At 45.4% G+C, this 15,923-nt stretch overlaps 1 protein-coding gene across 1 annotated transcript in view; it reads left to right on the forward strand.

Moving 5' to 3' along the window:
* Positions 1-7,744: 7,744 nt before the first annotated feature.
* The window catches only part of rnd1b (Rho family GTPase 1b), a 10,139-nt gene continuing 1,960 nt past the window's right edge, over positions 7,745-15,923 (forward strand). The window contains exons 1-2 of the mRNA XM_076276201.1: positions 7,745-7,973; positions 8,376-8,463. Of these exons, the coding sequence (XP_076132316.1) occupies positions 7,854-7,973; positions 8,376-8,463 (208 nt within the window). The 5' untranslated portion in view covers positions 7,745-7,853. The remainder of the gene's footprint in view (positions 7,974-8,375; positions 8,464-15,923) is intronic.

Consider the following 15,923-nt stretch of genomic DNA (forward strand, 5'->3'; position numbering starts at 1 on the left):
GAGCACAGACGTGACTAAAGACCCATCCAAGCTGCCAACCCTGCCCCTTCTCCCCCACTCCCAGGAAAACACATGACTCAGGAGCATCTGCTGCAGCACAATATCCCTAATCCCACTCCCTGCCACCCTACACACAAACACACAACTCACATATACACACAGTGGACTGACCGTCCGTACATCACCAGGACCGGCGTCCATGTCACAGAAGGTTGAACAGATAGATGCTTTGTTCATGGCCGCCAGCTGACCTCTAGAACACCCTGTCCCCCTTAACATCACTATCAGTCAGGTAGCACGTGGCTCCTCTGCTTCGCTGCTCTAACTGTACGTACACACCGCCGCTGACTTGATCTTCCAAAGAAGCTCTGGTCGCCCTGTCAAGGACGCTTGTCAAAAAAATATAGGGAACTTAGGGAAGCTTTGGACGCTTTGGCCGCTCTGACGTGACAGCATTTTACGTTCGATCGTGTTCTATCTTAATACTTTATTCTATTCAATATGGTTGCTGGTCATTGGTCGCTGAACCGCGTCATAGCTCATTACCATAAAGTTGACTGACTTTCAACTTTCTGCTTGACGCTCAAGTCGCCCAAATCGTGACGCCGACGGATTTGCCGCTTCTGGCAACTGAGATAAGCCGGCTTCCATTGAAAATGAATGACTTCCTGAATCATTAGAAGCTCAAGTCGGCGGCAGTGTGTACGTACAGTAAGTGTCCACATTTGCCCACTGCTATTAGCATCCACCACGAGGCCTGCTCAGCAGCGTCGTGGCGTACCTGACCAGTCTTGGTTTAGTAGCACTGGGTGATTGGGAGTTGACACTACAGAGGGGAATCTACCACAAACTTGAAGCCAAGCAACACAAAGCCACATTTTATGAAAACGCATTAGCAAAGGCAAGCAATAAAATACCTGGGGACTTTATTTAAGATGGCGATTCAGGGGTGATTCCAGATGAGTGGTTAAAATGGTTCAACTAGAGTTTGATGGGAGTTTGATGAGAGTTCAACTTTCCTTAAATTTGCTTTTGTTTGCTATGTTTGCCAGTTTGTCAAACAATTTGTAGAGTTCAGGGAATGGAGTCACCTTTACTTCATTACTGTTTGTTAATTAAAGCGCCTAGGTGTTGTATTTCAAACCAGTGGCATAAAATCAGTCCAACTGCTTTTTTTAGTTTTCATATTGAATTCTCAACTGCATGTGTTTGGTTATTGTGCTGATAATTATGCAGTTATGTTATTTCACACTGTGGTCACTTCTTTTTCGGTAGCATCACATCTTGAAGTATTTTGTGGCACACAATTTCACTGCTGTTGTGAGTTAATGACAGCAGCTTTTCTGTCGCTTCTTGCTGTTTTGTCTTATTTTGACACTGGGCTTGTGCAAAAGAAAAGTGACTCCCTAAAAATATGAATTTACGCTGTTTTTCAGAGACCTCTGTTCTAGGAAATCTGTGAATTTGTAAGCTCTTTTTTATTTTTGTCCGTAATAACTTTGTGCTGGAACTTAGATACAGTACACTGTTATGGATGTGGTGGTGTGGCAGAAATTACTCATTTTGACAGGGAATAGTGTTTATAACCAAAAAGAATAACAATGTCATGATTCTATTCCTAATCTGAACATAGCTAAACATCAACATTCATCAACAAGTGTTTGACCTTCAGAACTAATTTGCAAATTCTCTTTCAGTCTCCCTATCTTTTGATTTCTTTCTCTTTTTATTCCCCTCTCTCTCACACACAGATGACACATACACACACACACACACACACACACACACACACACACACACACACACACACACACACACACACACACACACACACACACACATAGTCCCACTGTTACAGAGGAGTTAGCCAGAATGTGCAGTACTCTTGCATGCCTTACCACTGTATGGCCTGTAGTCTGGCCATGGAACATTCCAGCACCGGAGTGTCATCTGATTTTAATGTCTTACACTACCACTGTGTACACCTCAGTCCCTCTAAGGTGCCCTCTGATCAAGTACAAGGATCTTAGCGCCATCTAGTGGTGGATAAAATGCTGTCATGGACAGGGTTGTACTCAACTAAATTACCTAGAATTTGAACTAGTATAACTACTAGATGGGAAAATATTTTTAAGGAGAGATTTGACAATCAAATGCACAGATGCCACCGTTACTTTATGTCTGTTTTCAACCTTTTTGCTGTCCCTTATCTTTCATATCTCTATTCCTATTTTCTTCTGTTGCATGCAATTGCACAGCCTATAGAAATGTAGCAACAGTTAGCCTAATCATTTTTACTCTCCTCAAACTGACAGAAAATTAAAAAAAAGATGTTTTTTATCTTGCCCATACCAGAACAGAATGGGAAATGCCATGAGCTCAAATGTCCTCAGCTGTACTTGTATTTGACCCCAAAGCTAGTCAAGAAACACCTCAGTAATATTTGACGAGGCCTCATAGTATATGGTGCTTAATTCAATCATATGTGACTTGCACAAATGGCCAGCTCTGCTTTATAGTGTCTAATTATATTGGATTGTTGTAAAGCATCAGTTACACTGGCATATTATCATTTGGATGGGAATGGGGGGTGGAGACTGGAGAGAGACCGTGTCTGACATGTTCTCCTGCTCTGTGAGGGAGTTACAGCATGATTGCTTTCGCCTGCTTCTGTCATCTACAAACAGCTGAACTACACCTCCTGGCTTACAGCTCACTGGTCTGGCCTCCTTAGTCCTGCCTGCATTTTCTTCTAAGTACATTGCATAGTGTGGTAACGCACACCATATCTATCAGCGAGCTTACAGCTCACTGGTCTGGCCTCCTTAGTCCTGCCGGCATTTTCTTCTAAGTACATTGCATAGTGTGGAAACGCACACCATATCTATCAGCGAGCTTTTGGGGTAGACGTCTTCTATCAGCAGACAAAAAAAATAGCACACACAAATACGCATCCTGTGATAACTGAAACACATAGCCTATGTAAACACATGAGCAGTGGCTGCATGAGGAGACAATGGATGTTATTGTAGCAGGTAGATAAACAGCTTTCTCTATATCCTACTCATACTGGCATTTAGCTGCATTGAAGTCATAGCCACTGATGTATCAGCACAAAACTGCATAGAGGTCAGAACAGATGTTACACACTCGTGCATATTAATAGAATGTTGCCGTTTACACCAAGCTTCCATGGGAACATAGTTGATAACGCATCTTAGGATTCCTGTGGTCTTCCCTCTTTCTGGAAAAGAATGGAATCGTATCATGTACCCTGAAGCACAGTTAATTGCTTTTCTCTGTGGTATCCTGTCATGGCATACTTCCTCTCTTGGTAATTTCGACAACAGCAGCAATCCAGAGACGTGTTCTTTGGAAACCCAAAGCACAATTATGTTTTGGTGGTGGAGTATTTGTTTTTCACGTCTGTTATTGATAGATATACTGTAGGCCTACCCAAACTCTGTATGCAATACTGAGTCTACCACTGCCTCCTCCACTGCAACAGAGGTCCGGATCAACACAATTGCACTATCTTCATTTTCTATGTCTGCTTTCTAATGCAATAAATGCACTGATGATGAATACAGTACTCCCTGCTGATACTTACATTAATGTTCTAATCTGACATTTCCCCTTTCTGGAAGATAAAGTTGAATCAATAAAGTGTTAATGAATAAAATGTTCTATCTTATGCTGTATAGAATGCCTCTCTATTTAATAAAGAATGATAGAGGATAAGATTGAGTCATTTTCAAAGTCTCTCAGTGTTTTTTTTTGTGTTTTTTTTACTAAGGTCCAACAGAAATGCAAGCTAATGCTAGATGTGTTGCTGGAAGGTGATAATGTGTTCACATCAGTGTGTCAGTAGTATCAACGCTAGAGGGCAGTATAGGAGCACTTGGTTACAATGGAAAATGCTGTGCTCTCCCAATTAAATCACTAACTGTTAATAAATGCCTTGCAGTGTGTTACTCATTGGAGATTCACAATGATTGAAATAACCTTTGTACTGAAGGACCCATAGACCAACATTGATGTCTATGCCAAATATCGATGGCTGCCTGTGAGATGAGATAGCAGGTACAAAGCATGTGTCCTATTCTTTCCATTTTGGTGATAAGTCTCTGTATAACAGGCCTTGTTACAAACCATACACAGTGATAATACTGTGTTACAGTTATTACGGTGTTATGTACAATCCTTTTGATAAGCATTGGTCTACATACAGTACAGCACAACAAAATGTGGCAGGTAACTGAACCAGACTGATTGTAAATATTGTGCATTCATCTCAGACTGGCTGTGTGTGGGGCTACTGGGGTGGCTGAGTGGGGAGAGACTCTGCAGGTCCAGTGGCTCAGATGTTCATTAGCACCTACTAATCAGACTCCTCTCACCTCCCCGGACACTCAACGGCTGCCAGTGACCTGCACTGGGCGACTCTCTCTCTCTCTCTCTCTCTCTCTCTTTCTCTCTCTCTCTCTCTCTCTCACTCACTGTCTCTTTCTTTCTCTCTCTCTCTCTCTCTCTCTCACTGTCTCTTTCTTTCTCTCTCTCTCTCTCTCTCTCTCTCTCTCTTTCTCTCGCTCTCTCACTGTCTCTTTCTCTGTCTCTCTGTCTCTCTCTCTCTCTCTCTCACTGTCTCTTTCTTTCTCTCTCTCTCTCTTTCTCTCTCGCTCTCTCACTGTCTCTTTCTCTCTCTCTCTCTCTCTCTCTCTCTCTCTCTCTCTCTCTCTCTCGCTCTCTCACTGTCTCTTTCCCCTGTGGAGGGGAACAGTGATGGTGAAAAGTCTGTGGGTGGTGGTGTGGTCTGTCAGTGGTGGTCGGCGGCTCTCTGGCCCAGCTGTGTGCTGATGGCGGAGCGGAGGTCCGTGTCAGAGAGAGCTCGTCAGGGGGCACTCGTAATCAGGGCCTGCTGCTCCACCGGCTGTCCCCAAACCCTGGATGACCCGCCACAGAACGGCAAGAGAGAGAGAGAGAGAGAGAGAGAGAGAGAGGAAAGAGAAGAGGGTTTAGGAGAGGACAGAGGGTTAGTTGTCCCCCGTGTGATCCCTGCTGTTCGCACGTGATCCCCGTTCACCTTTGACTGTTGCCGTGGCACTGTCACATTACGCATTAGAACCAGGCAGTGTTTCCATATGCTGCTTCTCTGCCTGAATTTATGCTCCATTTCCCTTATGAAGCTCGCTGATCAAATGTTGTGTGTGTGTGTGTGTGTGTGTTTTTCATTTTCCAAATGACACAGCCATCTGTCATATTAAGAGAATAGGCACTGCTACATTTTTCTCTCAGATGGCCACTGCAGCGAACAAGCCAAATGCCTCTGGTCTCTCAACAAGCGCAGGTGCTATTTCCTACTAATCCTGCGATACATATTTCATATTGTAACCAGGCTATGTAAGCTTCTTGTTGGTTCCCATGAAGCATTTCAAATGAGCATCTCCCTCATCTTTCTCAAGTCATGTTGTAGTTTTTCTTGTAGATGACTCACTCAGAATCAGGCCCTAAGCCCTTTGTGTGGCAGTAAGTACTTGGATACCCCACTTTGTTATTCATCATCCACCGTATCAAGAGGCGTATCCTTACCTATAACAAAGAAATCACTGTATTCTACATAGATGACAATGTAATGAATAAAAAACTTCACCAGATGGCCTGAGCATTGTGTATGTATTTATATATTATCGGAGACCCCCTGCTCACCTCTCGTCTTTGGCTTTGCACTTCCTCCCTCCCCTGTTCCGCAGCAGATTGTGAGACGTCACTTAGTTCCTCTGATTTATGCAGGCCCACCTGCCCCCTCTGTTCCGTGCCCTTTTCTGTATCAGGGGAACTCTGGGCTCCTGCATACTGTATGCCCCCCTGCTGGAGGTGGTTCCAGTGGCGCTCAAGGAACATGGCACTGCTCCTGAACACAATACATTTCCTCCTTTAGGATCAGATGCATAGCAGCCATGCCAGATTTGAATTCCTTTCTTTCTTTTGTAATCACTTCCTCCGCTGATGGAGAGAATTGTGTTTGTATGCAGTTTTTTCCATCTTTATCCCTTTAGATTATGGATATCCAACATGGTAAATCAGATGTTGCCTCCTCAGCAAGGCCTCTGGTCAGTATTGTGGTTATCCCAGAGTAATGGCATAAAACCATGAAACTGTTTTACAGGCAGCTGTCAGGAGGGATTAGATGACAAATTCCTGCACTGTCCAACACCATTGGCTGAGCGAAATGAGTTTCATCTCCAAAATCTGATTTTGGGGTCTAAGAGGACGACAATCTGGTGGATTACTTACTGTTTACTTGTTCAACAAAGAAACATGTCATATGGCAGAGAGACGATCTTACAATTTATTTATAGGAGGAACTAGACAGTAGACCTATCTGCTTGACTGCTGTCCTTAAATTGTGTGTATTATATTTTATTATAAAGTATCAAAAAGTATATTATCATAATATCTATCTAATATATATATATATATATATATATATATATATACATATATAATATATCACTATCATGGCACGGTTGAACCTGCCTGCCTGTCTGATGTCTCTGTTTTACATTCAAAGCCAAAGAAGTTGTCACCCAGTTTAAGAGAGAGTAATATGCCCCCTGTGGGGATTTTTATCACATAGTGACTGTGGCCTCATAAGATAGTTTCTCAGCAGGCCAATCCCACTCAGCTAAGCAAACACAAACAGTCAATGGTCAAAGGCCAGCTTGCCTCATATCTAAATCACCCAGACCTAAGGCTGACCATACGCAAGGCAACATATCTGATATTGGAGAAAGTACTTTAATCATCACTCGGCAAATTATCATGATCATCTAGTTGTTCAGGAGCATTGCTCAAAAAGTTGCCCTCTAATCAATGAGCTGCCAAATTACAGTTCAATCTTTGAAACAAAAGGCCTATAGGCTCTAGTCTATAGTAATAGTAGGGTAAAATATAGTCTGAAAAACTCTAATGATAGGCAAATATTGGAACGTCACATTTGAAAAATATTTTGTGTCCTTTGTCTGGGAATTTGTCTTGAACACTAATTAAATAACCGTCAGATAGTTAAATTAACATGAATAGAAAGCTGTGGTGTTAATGACTGGCTGGCCGTCACTGTTGTGTATTGCACTAGAGGAATGGCAGGTGAGGTGTTAAAACAAACACACACAGCCCCCTCAACATGAAAAAGAGTTCATTAGGGAGGAATAAAATGGTCTGTGGGTTTAATTGTCCACGAATCCACCAATCGATTTACAATCAGCTGTCAATCTGATGATTCAGTCTAAAGACAGTAAAACCCCCACGAGACCAATGAGCTGAAAGAAAATGACAGGGCAACGTCAAATGATATTTGTATCAAAGAAAATCTTGTTTTATAGCCTTCAATATCCTGTGTTATTTCTAATAAGATAACCTATTTAGAGGTTTTAAGAAGATACAATTCGTTTTAAATAACCTTAACGAGTTCAGGGGGAGAAATGACTGACTGAATAAGATAGGCGATTTAGCAAAATGGGAAATAATAAAGGCTTTATTTCATTCTTGTAGTGTTCGTAATTCCATCATGTTGAATTCCAACTTTCCCGAATGAGTTGATCTTGGGGAAAATGCATCCAGGGGCAGTGGAACCAAATGTGACACAGTCAGGAATAAATCCCGTGAGCCCATTGGCTGCTGATGCCGTGTATAAAACGCTGCGGCACTTACTTCAATCACATCAACTGCGGGTATCTTTCTAGGAGTACGCACTGAACCCGATCTCGCATCATTTCTGTCCGTGGCTTTTGTGTTCCGAGTTTTATCGTTTTCGTATATTTTAGCGTTTGAACATTACGCATTTAAACATAATCATGAAAGAAAGAAGAAACACTCAGCCGATGGTGGTGAGATGTAAACTGGTGCTTGTTGGAGATGTCCAATGCGGAAAAACGGCAATGTTACAAGTGCTGGCGAAGGACTGCTATCCCGAGGTACTGGAATATCATGTTTGAGAACGAAAAGGCTAAATTAAATTTTACTGTTTTCTTCGTTCATGTGGAGCTATTTATGATAGACAATTTAAGGCAGTTTGACGGTATCTAACCTGTTGTTAATGATGTTTAAAGTTGAGTCAGGAGCCTAGTAGTTGCATCCCTCAATTAGGGAGCTCATGTTCGTGCCATATGTCTTAGACGGGTTGGTTTTCAGAATCTGCTGTGGTTTTTACTCACATTTTAATCTCTTGTGTATGCTATCATTAGTTTATTTGACCTTTTTTAATTAACTGCAATTTTATTTCTTAATCGAGTATTATGTAGTTTATTTGACTGCCCAGCAGTGGCATCACGTCGTTACCCTACCTGTTTGTGATAAGGTTCTTTGCTGTTGTGCAGACATATGTACCCACCGTATTTGAGAACTACACCGCTTGTCTGGAACTCGAGGACCAGCGGGTAGAGTTGAGCTTGTGGGACACATCAGGTAAATCTTTACCGTTTCATTATTGCAGATATTTAATAGGAAGTATTTGCTCTTTGTATTTGTGGTAGGTGAGAGCCTACCGTGGTAAGTGCAATGAATATGTGATGCATGGATATGATATTACTGACACGGCATGCATTACATATTTTTATACCATGGAGTAGCCCTGTTGTCATTGTGCTAAACAAGATCATGTCAGTCAGTTATAATGAAATTACACAGTGAAATCAGTCTGGTAAAAAAATGAAATCACCATAACACCACTAAAATTCAGATCCCTATCTTTACTTCACTTCTATCTATCCTATTTGTGTTCTTTGTCTTGTGATCCGTATTGCATGGCCTGCTTTACCTTATGGTTGTATCAACAGTGTGATGTCCAGCGTTCCTGTCAGATTTGGACCCACATGTGACATCTAAAGTGAGCTAGTACGCAGTGGTAGGATGCCAATCTGGGCTCAGATGCTTAGGAGTTGATTAGCTTTGCCCATACTCCACTAATCAAACAGCAAGGGCAAGGTGGCCTAACATGCACAGATTAATGACTGCATCGTATGTTGGAAAGTGGGTCATTTGCAGTCTAGGGTGCCGTGTCTAGGGTTTGCAGTCTAGGGTGCCGTGACCTCCATTTGCTGGCTGATTAGCATCTTTTTCTAAGCTGACTCAGCCGTGATCATTTAATATGTTATTCTGGGCCATACGTGGAAGTGAAAGTTGTCTGGTGAACATCCCTTGCATGGACCTATTTGTTTTGGTTCATTTCTCCCTCTGCCTGGTTTTGCATTACTGATGTCAACACTCAGCACCTCCCTTCTCAGCTATAGTCAATATAACCTGGGAAGAAACGTGTGAACCTCAACAGTTCTTTGAATCATGCTTAGAGAGATGTCTGAAGACTGTGGCTGTAATAGACGTCTAGTCATGATGGCTTTATGCAAATCACACCAAATGATTAACAAGTGGCCTAATTTGGGTACAAACACTTAATTAATTTTGTCTGGGCGAAGAGAATGCCAACCAGGCTAATACAAATCTCTATTCCTTTAACTTCGCTTCGAATTCAGAACTTATGTTAACTTTCCATATGGTTCTACTGTAACCACTTTTGTATGTTTAATGTTGTAGTGTGCTTGTTGTAGCTCCTGCATTTTAGTGTGCTTGTTGTAGCGCCTGCATTTTAGTGTGCTTGTTGTAGCGCCTGCATTTTAGTGTGCTTGTTGTAGCGCCTGCATTTTAGTGTGCTTGTTGTAGCGCCTGCATTTTAGTGTGCTTGTTGTAGCGCCTGCATTTTAGTGTGCTTGTTGTAGCTCCTGCATTTTAGTGTGCTTGTTGTAGCGCCTGCATTTTAGTGTGCTTGTTGTAGCGCCTGCATTTTAGTGTGCTTGTTGTAGCGCCTGCATTTTAGTGTGCTTGTTGTAGCGCCTGCATTTTAGTGTGCTTGTTGTAGCTCCTGCATTTTAGTGTGCTTGTTGTAGCGCCTGCATTTTAGTGTGCTTGTTGTAGCGCCTGCATTTTAGTGTGCTTGTTGTAGCGCCTGCATTTTAGTGTGCTTGTTGTAGCGCCTGCATTTTAGTGTGGTTGATAGATGCAGCTCCTTTGACGTCCTCACATCTATTATTGTCCATATCTAGCCAAAGCCAAAGCTTGGTCATATGGCCCCTCTCCCTCCACTGATTCCTTTGATTATCTGCACGCTTGTGCTGTGCTCTACTCTATCACTTAGAAGGTTTTGAGCATCTGCTGAAGGAGCACATATGAGTGCGACATGCTCGGCTTAGCTCGAGCGGCGCTTGATTTCAGACAGACGGCGTTGGGTCATGCTATACATGTGGCTTCATGCTCATTCGCCGCAAGGGGAAAACCTGAGCAGTCCACCGGCCCAGCAGCATCCTAATATAGCCATTAGTGGTGTCCCTCAACCCACTGCGACTGACCAATCAGACCATCCACTTAGCTCGGTTGTCTAGCCGGCAATAGAGGCCTGTGCTGTGAGGCAGAGAGAGAGAGAGGGCCTCATATTGTGGGAGAGTACATGGGTGGCCATGCAGTTAAATCCCCCAGGGGCATTGCATTCTAGCCTATTGACCTGATTACTGTAAACTGTGTTGTTAGTGTGCACTGTGCAGTTTGTGTTGGATTGCTCAGTTTAGATTCACGTCATGGAGCGACTCTCTCTCTTGGTGCCTACCATTCTTCTCAGACAGATGCTGAATATATCACAGCTGTAAAAATGCTATGGTTGACCTAAATGTGGATATTTTGTCTATATTATTATAGCTGCAATAAATATTCTTTTGAAATTTTAAATAGCACTTTTAAAATCATAATAACAGGTAAAATGTCATATTTTGTTGTGATTTGCAGTATACTCTAGAGTCAGTGTAGCATGATTTACTCATTTTCCACAAGCAGAGTGTTTTAAAAAGCTGAATGAGAATTTGGGGCTTCCCAAATCCCTGAGCTCTTTAATCTCTGCTCAAGTTCTTTGATCTGATTGGTCTGTGTGGAGATGTGCCGGTTGATAGGCAAAGTGCTCTTTCGAGGGTGAAGAAAAAAGAGCTTTATGTTTTTTTTTTTCCGGAAGGTAGTGAGACAACAGTCAAGGGACTTGGTGAGCCCCTTTCAAAAGAATATTTGCTGTAAGCCCCAAATCACACCCATGCCATACCCAAACATCCGAACAGGTTAAAAAAAACCTTTGAACTTAAAATAATGACTTCTAAAGAATGTGCTCCGGTATGCACACAGGCCGATTCTCATGCCATGTCTGCCTGCTTCAGGGTGAAAATGGGAAAATGGCAGCTGTCTTTGTTAGTTTCGTTCCAGAGAGCAATGCATCCTGGTGCTGTTTGAGTGTGGTAGGGTGGCATAATAACCTGTTGTTATGTGATGGAAATGTCCTCTACTCATTATATGAATGCAGGTTCTCATTCTCTCTCTTTCTCTCTCTCTTTCTCTCTCTGTTTCTCTCCCTGTCTCTTCCCCCACCCCCTTCTCTCTGTCCCTTTCTCTCTCTCTCTCTCTGATGCAGTATATCTTTATTGTTGTTTGTGGGGAGGTGCAGATTGAGTGTCCCCATCGCAAGGGCTTCTGCCCATTGATTGGGCTGACCTCATCAGGTGCTGTGGTAGCGTCGCTTGTCGAGGGCCTGTTTGGGATTTACAAGCCCAAATCAATCTGGACTTTTAATCAGACAGGCCCACCGGACAGGTCACAGGCACTCAGGGGTGCACTGGCGCTGGCGGCGGCCTGCCTTTTCTGGGTGCCAATGCAGGGGACGCGCGTCTCAGCTGGAGGTTACGACTAGGTATTAGTGGCCGCATGGATTACGCTGCTTTTATTTCATCACACTGATGGGCCCAAAGTGTCGTCAGACAGGGCCGCCGGCCACGTGCCCGAGGATTTACGAGAGAGCCTCCCACGAGAGCCCGGTCCGGCACTGACACAGAAACATGTTCACATTATTAAGGTCATGTTTCCAAACAAGCAGGAGAGAGTGCTGTGAAAATAACAGGCCGGCTGTCCACAAGGCTGTAGGGTTTAAAGGAGGCTGTAGCTGTCTTTAAGTCCTGCGCGCAAGGCCCATTTGAGATGCTCTCTATGTGGAGCTTTATCTGACTGATCTGTGGTGGTGATGAGTGCATATGGATGAGGTTGGAGGGAGGCAGGCCTGGCAGCTGTTGAGATATGGAAATGAGGCAGCTCTCAAGAAGCACTTGCTGAAGTGGTAGTGATGGTGGTGGAGGTGGTGATGGAGGTGGGGGGGGTGGACTTTTTCAGGGGTCATGGCCAGTGGTGTCACGCCACGTGGGGTGTGGGAGGGGTGTCAGAAGGGCTGCTTTGTTCCCTCCTCACGGGGCTCAGTGATGGGTCTTCTCCTGCATCCCTGCGCCACTGGGTTGGGGGCAGGGTGGAAGGCGAAGGGGGAATGTGTCAAGGCTCGTTCCCAGAGGTCCCCGGCCCAGGGGGGGGGGGGGGGGATTGCTGCTTCCCCACACTCCTCACCACCATCCCCCTGACCTCCACCATTCTCCTCCTCCGTGACCTCTGACCTCAGGTTCCCTTCTTTTGTATGGCGTTCACATGAGGCAGAGTAGCAGCGAGGAGATGGCCTTTCAATGAGGTTGAAGTAGAAGGCCCAGCAGAAGTTGAAGGTTAGCCATCCAATTTGGTGCGCGGTTGGCCCGTCGGAGCGGTCTATAGGGAAGCTATTGTTTGGCAGACTGAAATGTGTACCATTGGGGAGCGGTAGGGTTACTGCAGCTGTGGGGTGCCTTGAGGAGGGCTTTTTGTTCTAGAAAGAGCTGGAGTTGGAGGTATGGCTTGTTCCCTGTGGATTTAGACTTAGCTTAAAGATAGACCCTGTGTCTGCCAACTAAGTCTTTGCTAAGAGCTTGGCAAACAGGAATTCCCATGCATCAAGCCCTGAAGACATGGGAGGGCCTCCAGAAACCTGGAATTTTGTCTGAAAGGAGCCAGCATCGTTAACCCAGCTGGCCCCATGAAATTCCCTCTTGTCAAAGGAAATAGGGTAATGACATGGAAAGTGCTGTGATGTGATGGGTGTGTGTGTGTGTGTGAGTGTGTATATTTGTGTATGTGTGTGTATCTGTGTGCATGTGTGTGTCAGTCAGATGAAGGGTGGGGGTGAGGGGGTTGGTTGCTACTCTATATGAAGCATACAAAAGCAGGCCAGCCCTCCTCCATCTGCTAGCCGACATCAGGCCTTTACTGTGCCCAAGGTGCCGCGCCTCCCATGTCAATCACCCAGCCGGCTCTGGCCCACTTCTCCCCTCTCCCCTCCGCTGCGTTGCTCGGCGCCCGAGAGGCTAATCCTGCTGTAGGAGACGGTGCACAACTGCAGGCATGGTGGAGCTACACCTCCATCATATCACTTCAGCAACCCTACCCAGCCTCCCTCTGGCTCCTGTTTGCCTGTCTTTTTAACCCATATCCCCATGCATTGCAGCCTCTGCCTTCTGCTGTAGGGATGTTGTGTAGCAAGACAGACGCTAGCTGTTGTTGGGGAACATGTGGCACGCACACGCACACACACACACACACGCACACACACACACGCACACACACACACACACACACACACACACACACACACACACACACGCACACACGCACACACACACGCACACACACACACACACACACACACGCACACACACACACACACACATATATATACACACACACACACACACACACACACACACGCACACACTGGCGTGCCGGGACTCGTGCGCTTGGCACACGATGTGTCACGGTGGAAGCTTTTGATGGCGGTGCTCTGTGATCCCAGACTGGAGGACACTGGGGATTAGTGTTGAGAGGTCTCGCCGCCACACACAAAAAATGTCTTTTCTTCCTATCTTTCTCTCTCTCTTCTCTTTTTCTCTCCTTTTCTCTCTCTCTCTCCCCCTCCCTCTCTCATACACATACTCTCACTCCTCCCTCTGCAGATCCTGTTGCTTTTTTCATCTATTTTCATAGCAAGTGTAGCGCATCAGCGGCATTAGCAGGGGCTGAAGGGAATGTTGGTATGCACACCATGTTTTTCATTCTCCTCTGTACTTGCTCTCTCTGTCCCTTTCTCCCTCTCCTCTCCTCTCCTCTCCTCTCCTCTCCTCTCTCTCTCTCTATATATATATTTTTTCTCTCTCTCCCTCCCTCTGTATCTTTCACTGCTATGGCAGTATGACTAATTTGACAACTTTAATTGAAATGGCTCGGTACTTTCCTGCCCTGTGCATGCCCATCGATTTCCGCGTTTAGATCAGTTTAGATTTAATGCAGAGTCACACCCAGGGCTGACATCCACCCCACCACGCCCCTCCCTCGAGCCCATCAGTAACAGATAGCTTTTTCCCAGTGCATTCAATCTCTGGCAGGATGCTATCACTGCACACAGACATTAGCCTTTGTGTACACATCATGCTATAGCCCCCCACCCTCCCCAGTCTACCACCACCACAACCCCCACCCCCCTCTGCACCCTCTCCCCAGCCCAGCTGATGGAGCAGATACCTGTCCCTCTGATAGCTGCACCACCTTAATTGGAATGCCGCTCTCTGCCTCTCGCACTGACAAAGATGGCCTCTGGGCTTTGCCGCCTTGTGCTGCAGATTGTCAACAGAAGGGCTGATGTGGCTTTATGAGGGAAGGATGGGCTGCAATTCCACCGCAAATTAGGAGGCTGTGAAACTGATGCATATGAACGGCCCTCCATTCCCATATCAGGATTGGTCCGGTGTGTTTGTGTGTGTGTGTGTGGGGAGGGGAGGGGGATAAACCAAATCACTGGTTGATGGGCAATTCCATAGCGTAAAAGCTTTTCTGTAGTGGAGCCAGCCGTGCTGGTTTGCTAACCTTGACGTGAGATAAAGGATTTCCATCAGCTCTCCCCCTTTTCTGCGCAAGTCTCCCAGCAGATATTCTTTAATCCCGACCGTAACATGGAAAATCCAATAACCTCCCCTGAACTCAATATTTCATCCCGCGCTCAGTGGGCACGCTCCAACATCGCCCATATAACAACGTCCTGTTATCTCTCCTCTTCCCTCAGCCAGAGTGGCCATGTGATCAGCCGAGAGCGTTGCTGGCTAGCCGCTCTTTTGTGTCAGTTTTTAAGTTTGATTTTCATACTGTGACAAGTTAACAAAATGGAGGGGAGCGGGGGGGGGGGGGGGATTGGGAGTACTAGGGTGTGTTCTACATCGGTGGGGGGCTAGGGGGGAAAAGTACTAGGGTGTGTTCTACATCGGTGTCTTCACAAAGCAGGAAGATTCCTTCGCAGCAAGTGGGTGGGGATATTATTTTGGGTGGTGATGCTGGTGTCGGGGGGTGGGTGGGTGGGTGTAGTTGCACGATTGATTGGCATTTAAAGGAGAAGCCTCCTCTTGCAAAGGGGTAGGAGGAAGGCACGCTCACCACAAAAAGGAAAAAGAAGAGAATGATGGAAAAAAATAGCGGATGGAGGATTCCAATGCTGTTGCTGTGGTAACTGTGAGGGGACTGAAGACATAGCTTCTGCTGCATATGGGGCTGGTGTGATAGTACGGGGGGTGGGTGGGGGGCTTACTTAAGGATTCAGTGCAGGAGAGTGGAGGCGTCTACCGGCCCCCGGCTTCTCCCCGCTCCTCCGGTTGCGTAATCCTCTGTTTGGATGGAGAGAGAGATAGAGCGAGAGATAGAGAGAGCGAGAGATGAGGAGGAGAGGAGAGAAGAAGGGAAAGATCAATGAGGATTTAGAGCTCACTTGTCATTTTCTTCTCCTCTAAAATGCCAATAGAGTGAAAGGGAGAAAGGCAGAGGGGAAGGGCGCAGTTTCCTCTCTCTATGGCGTATGTGCTGCTGGTGACAGTGAGGGAAGGCTCTGCGGCGATGGGGGAGACAGATAGATGACCTCTGGGTGGTGTGTGTGTGGGTGTGTGGGTGTGTGTGTGTGT

This window comes from Alosa pseudoharengus, unplaced genomic scaffold, assembly GCF_046254945.1.
Source record: "Alosa pseudoharengus isolate Yale_2024_CS ecotype anadromous, Long Island Sound unplaced genomic scaffold, YU_APseudo_1.1 YU_APseudo_1.1_scf_9, whole genome shotgun sequence".
Lineage (NCBI taxonomy): Eukaryota > Metazoa > Chordata > Actinopteri > Clupeiformes > Clupeidae > Alosa > Alosa pseudoharengus.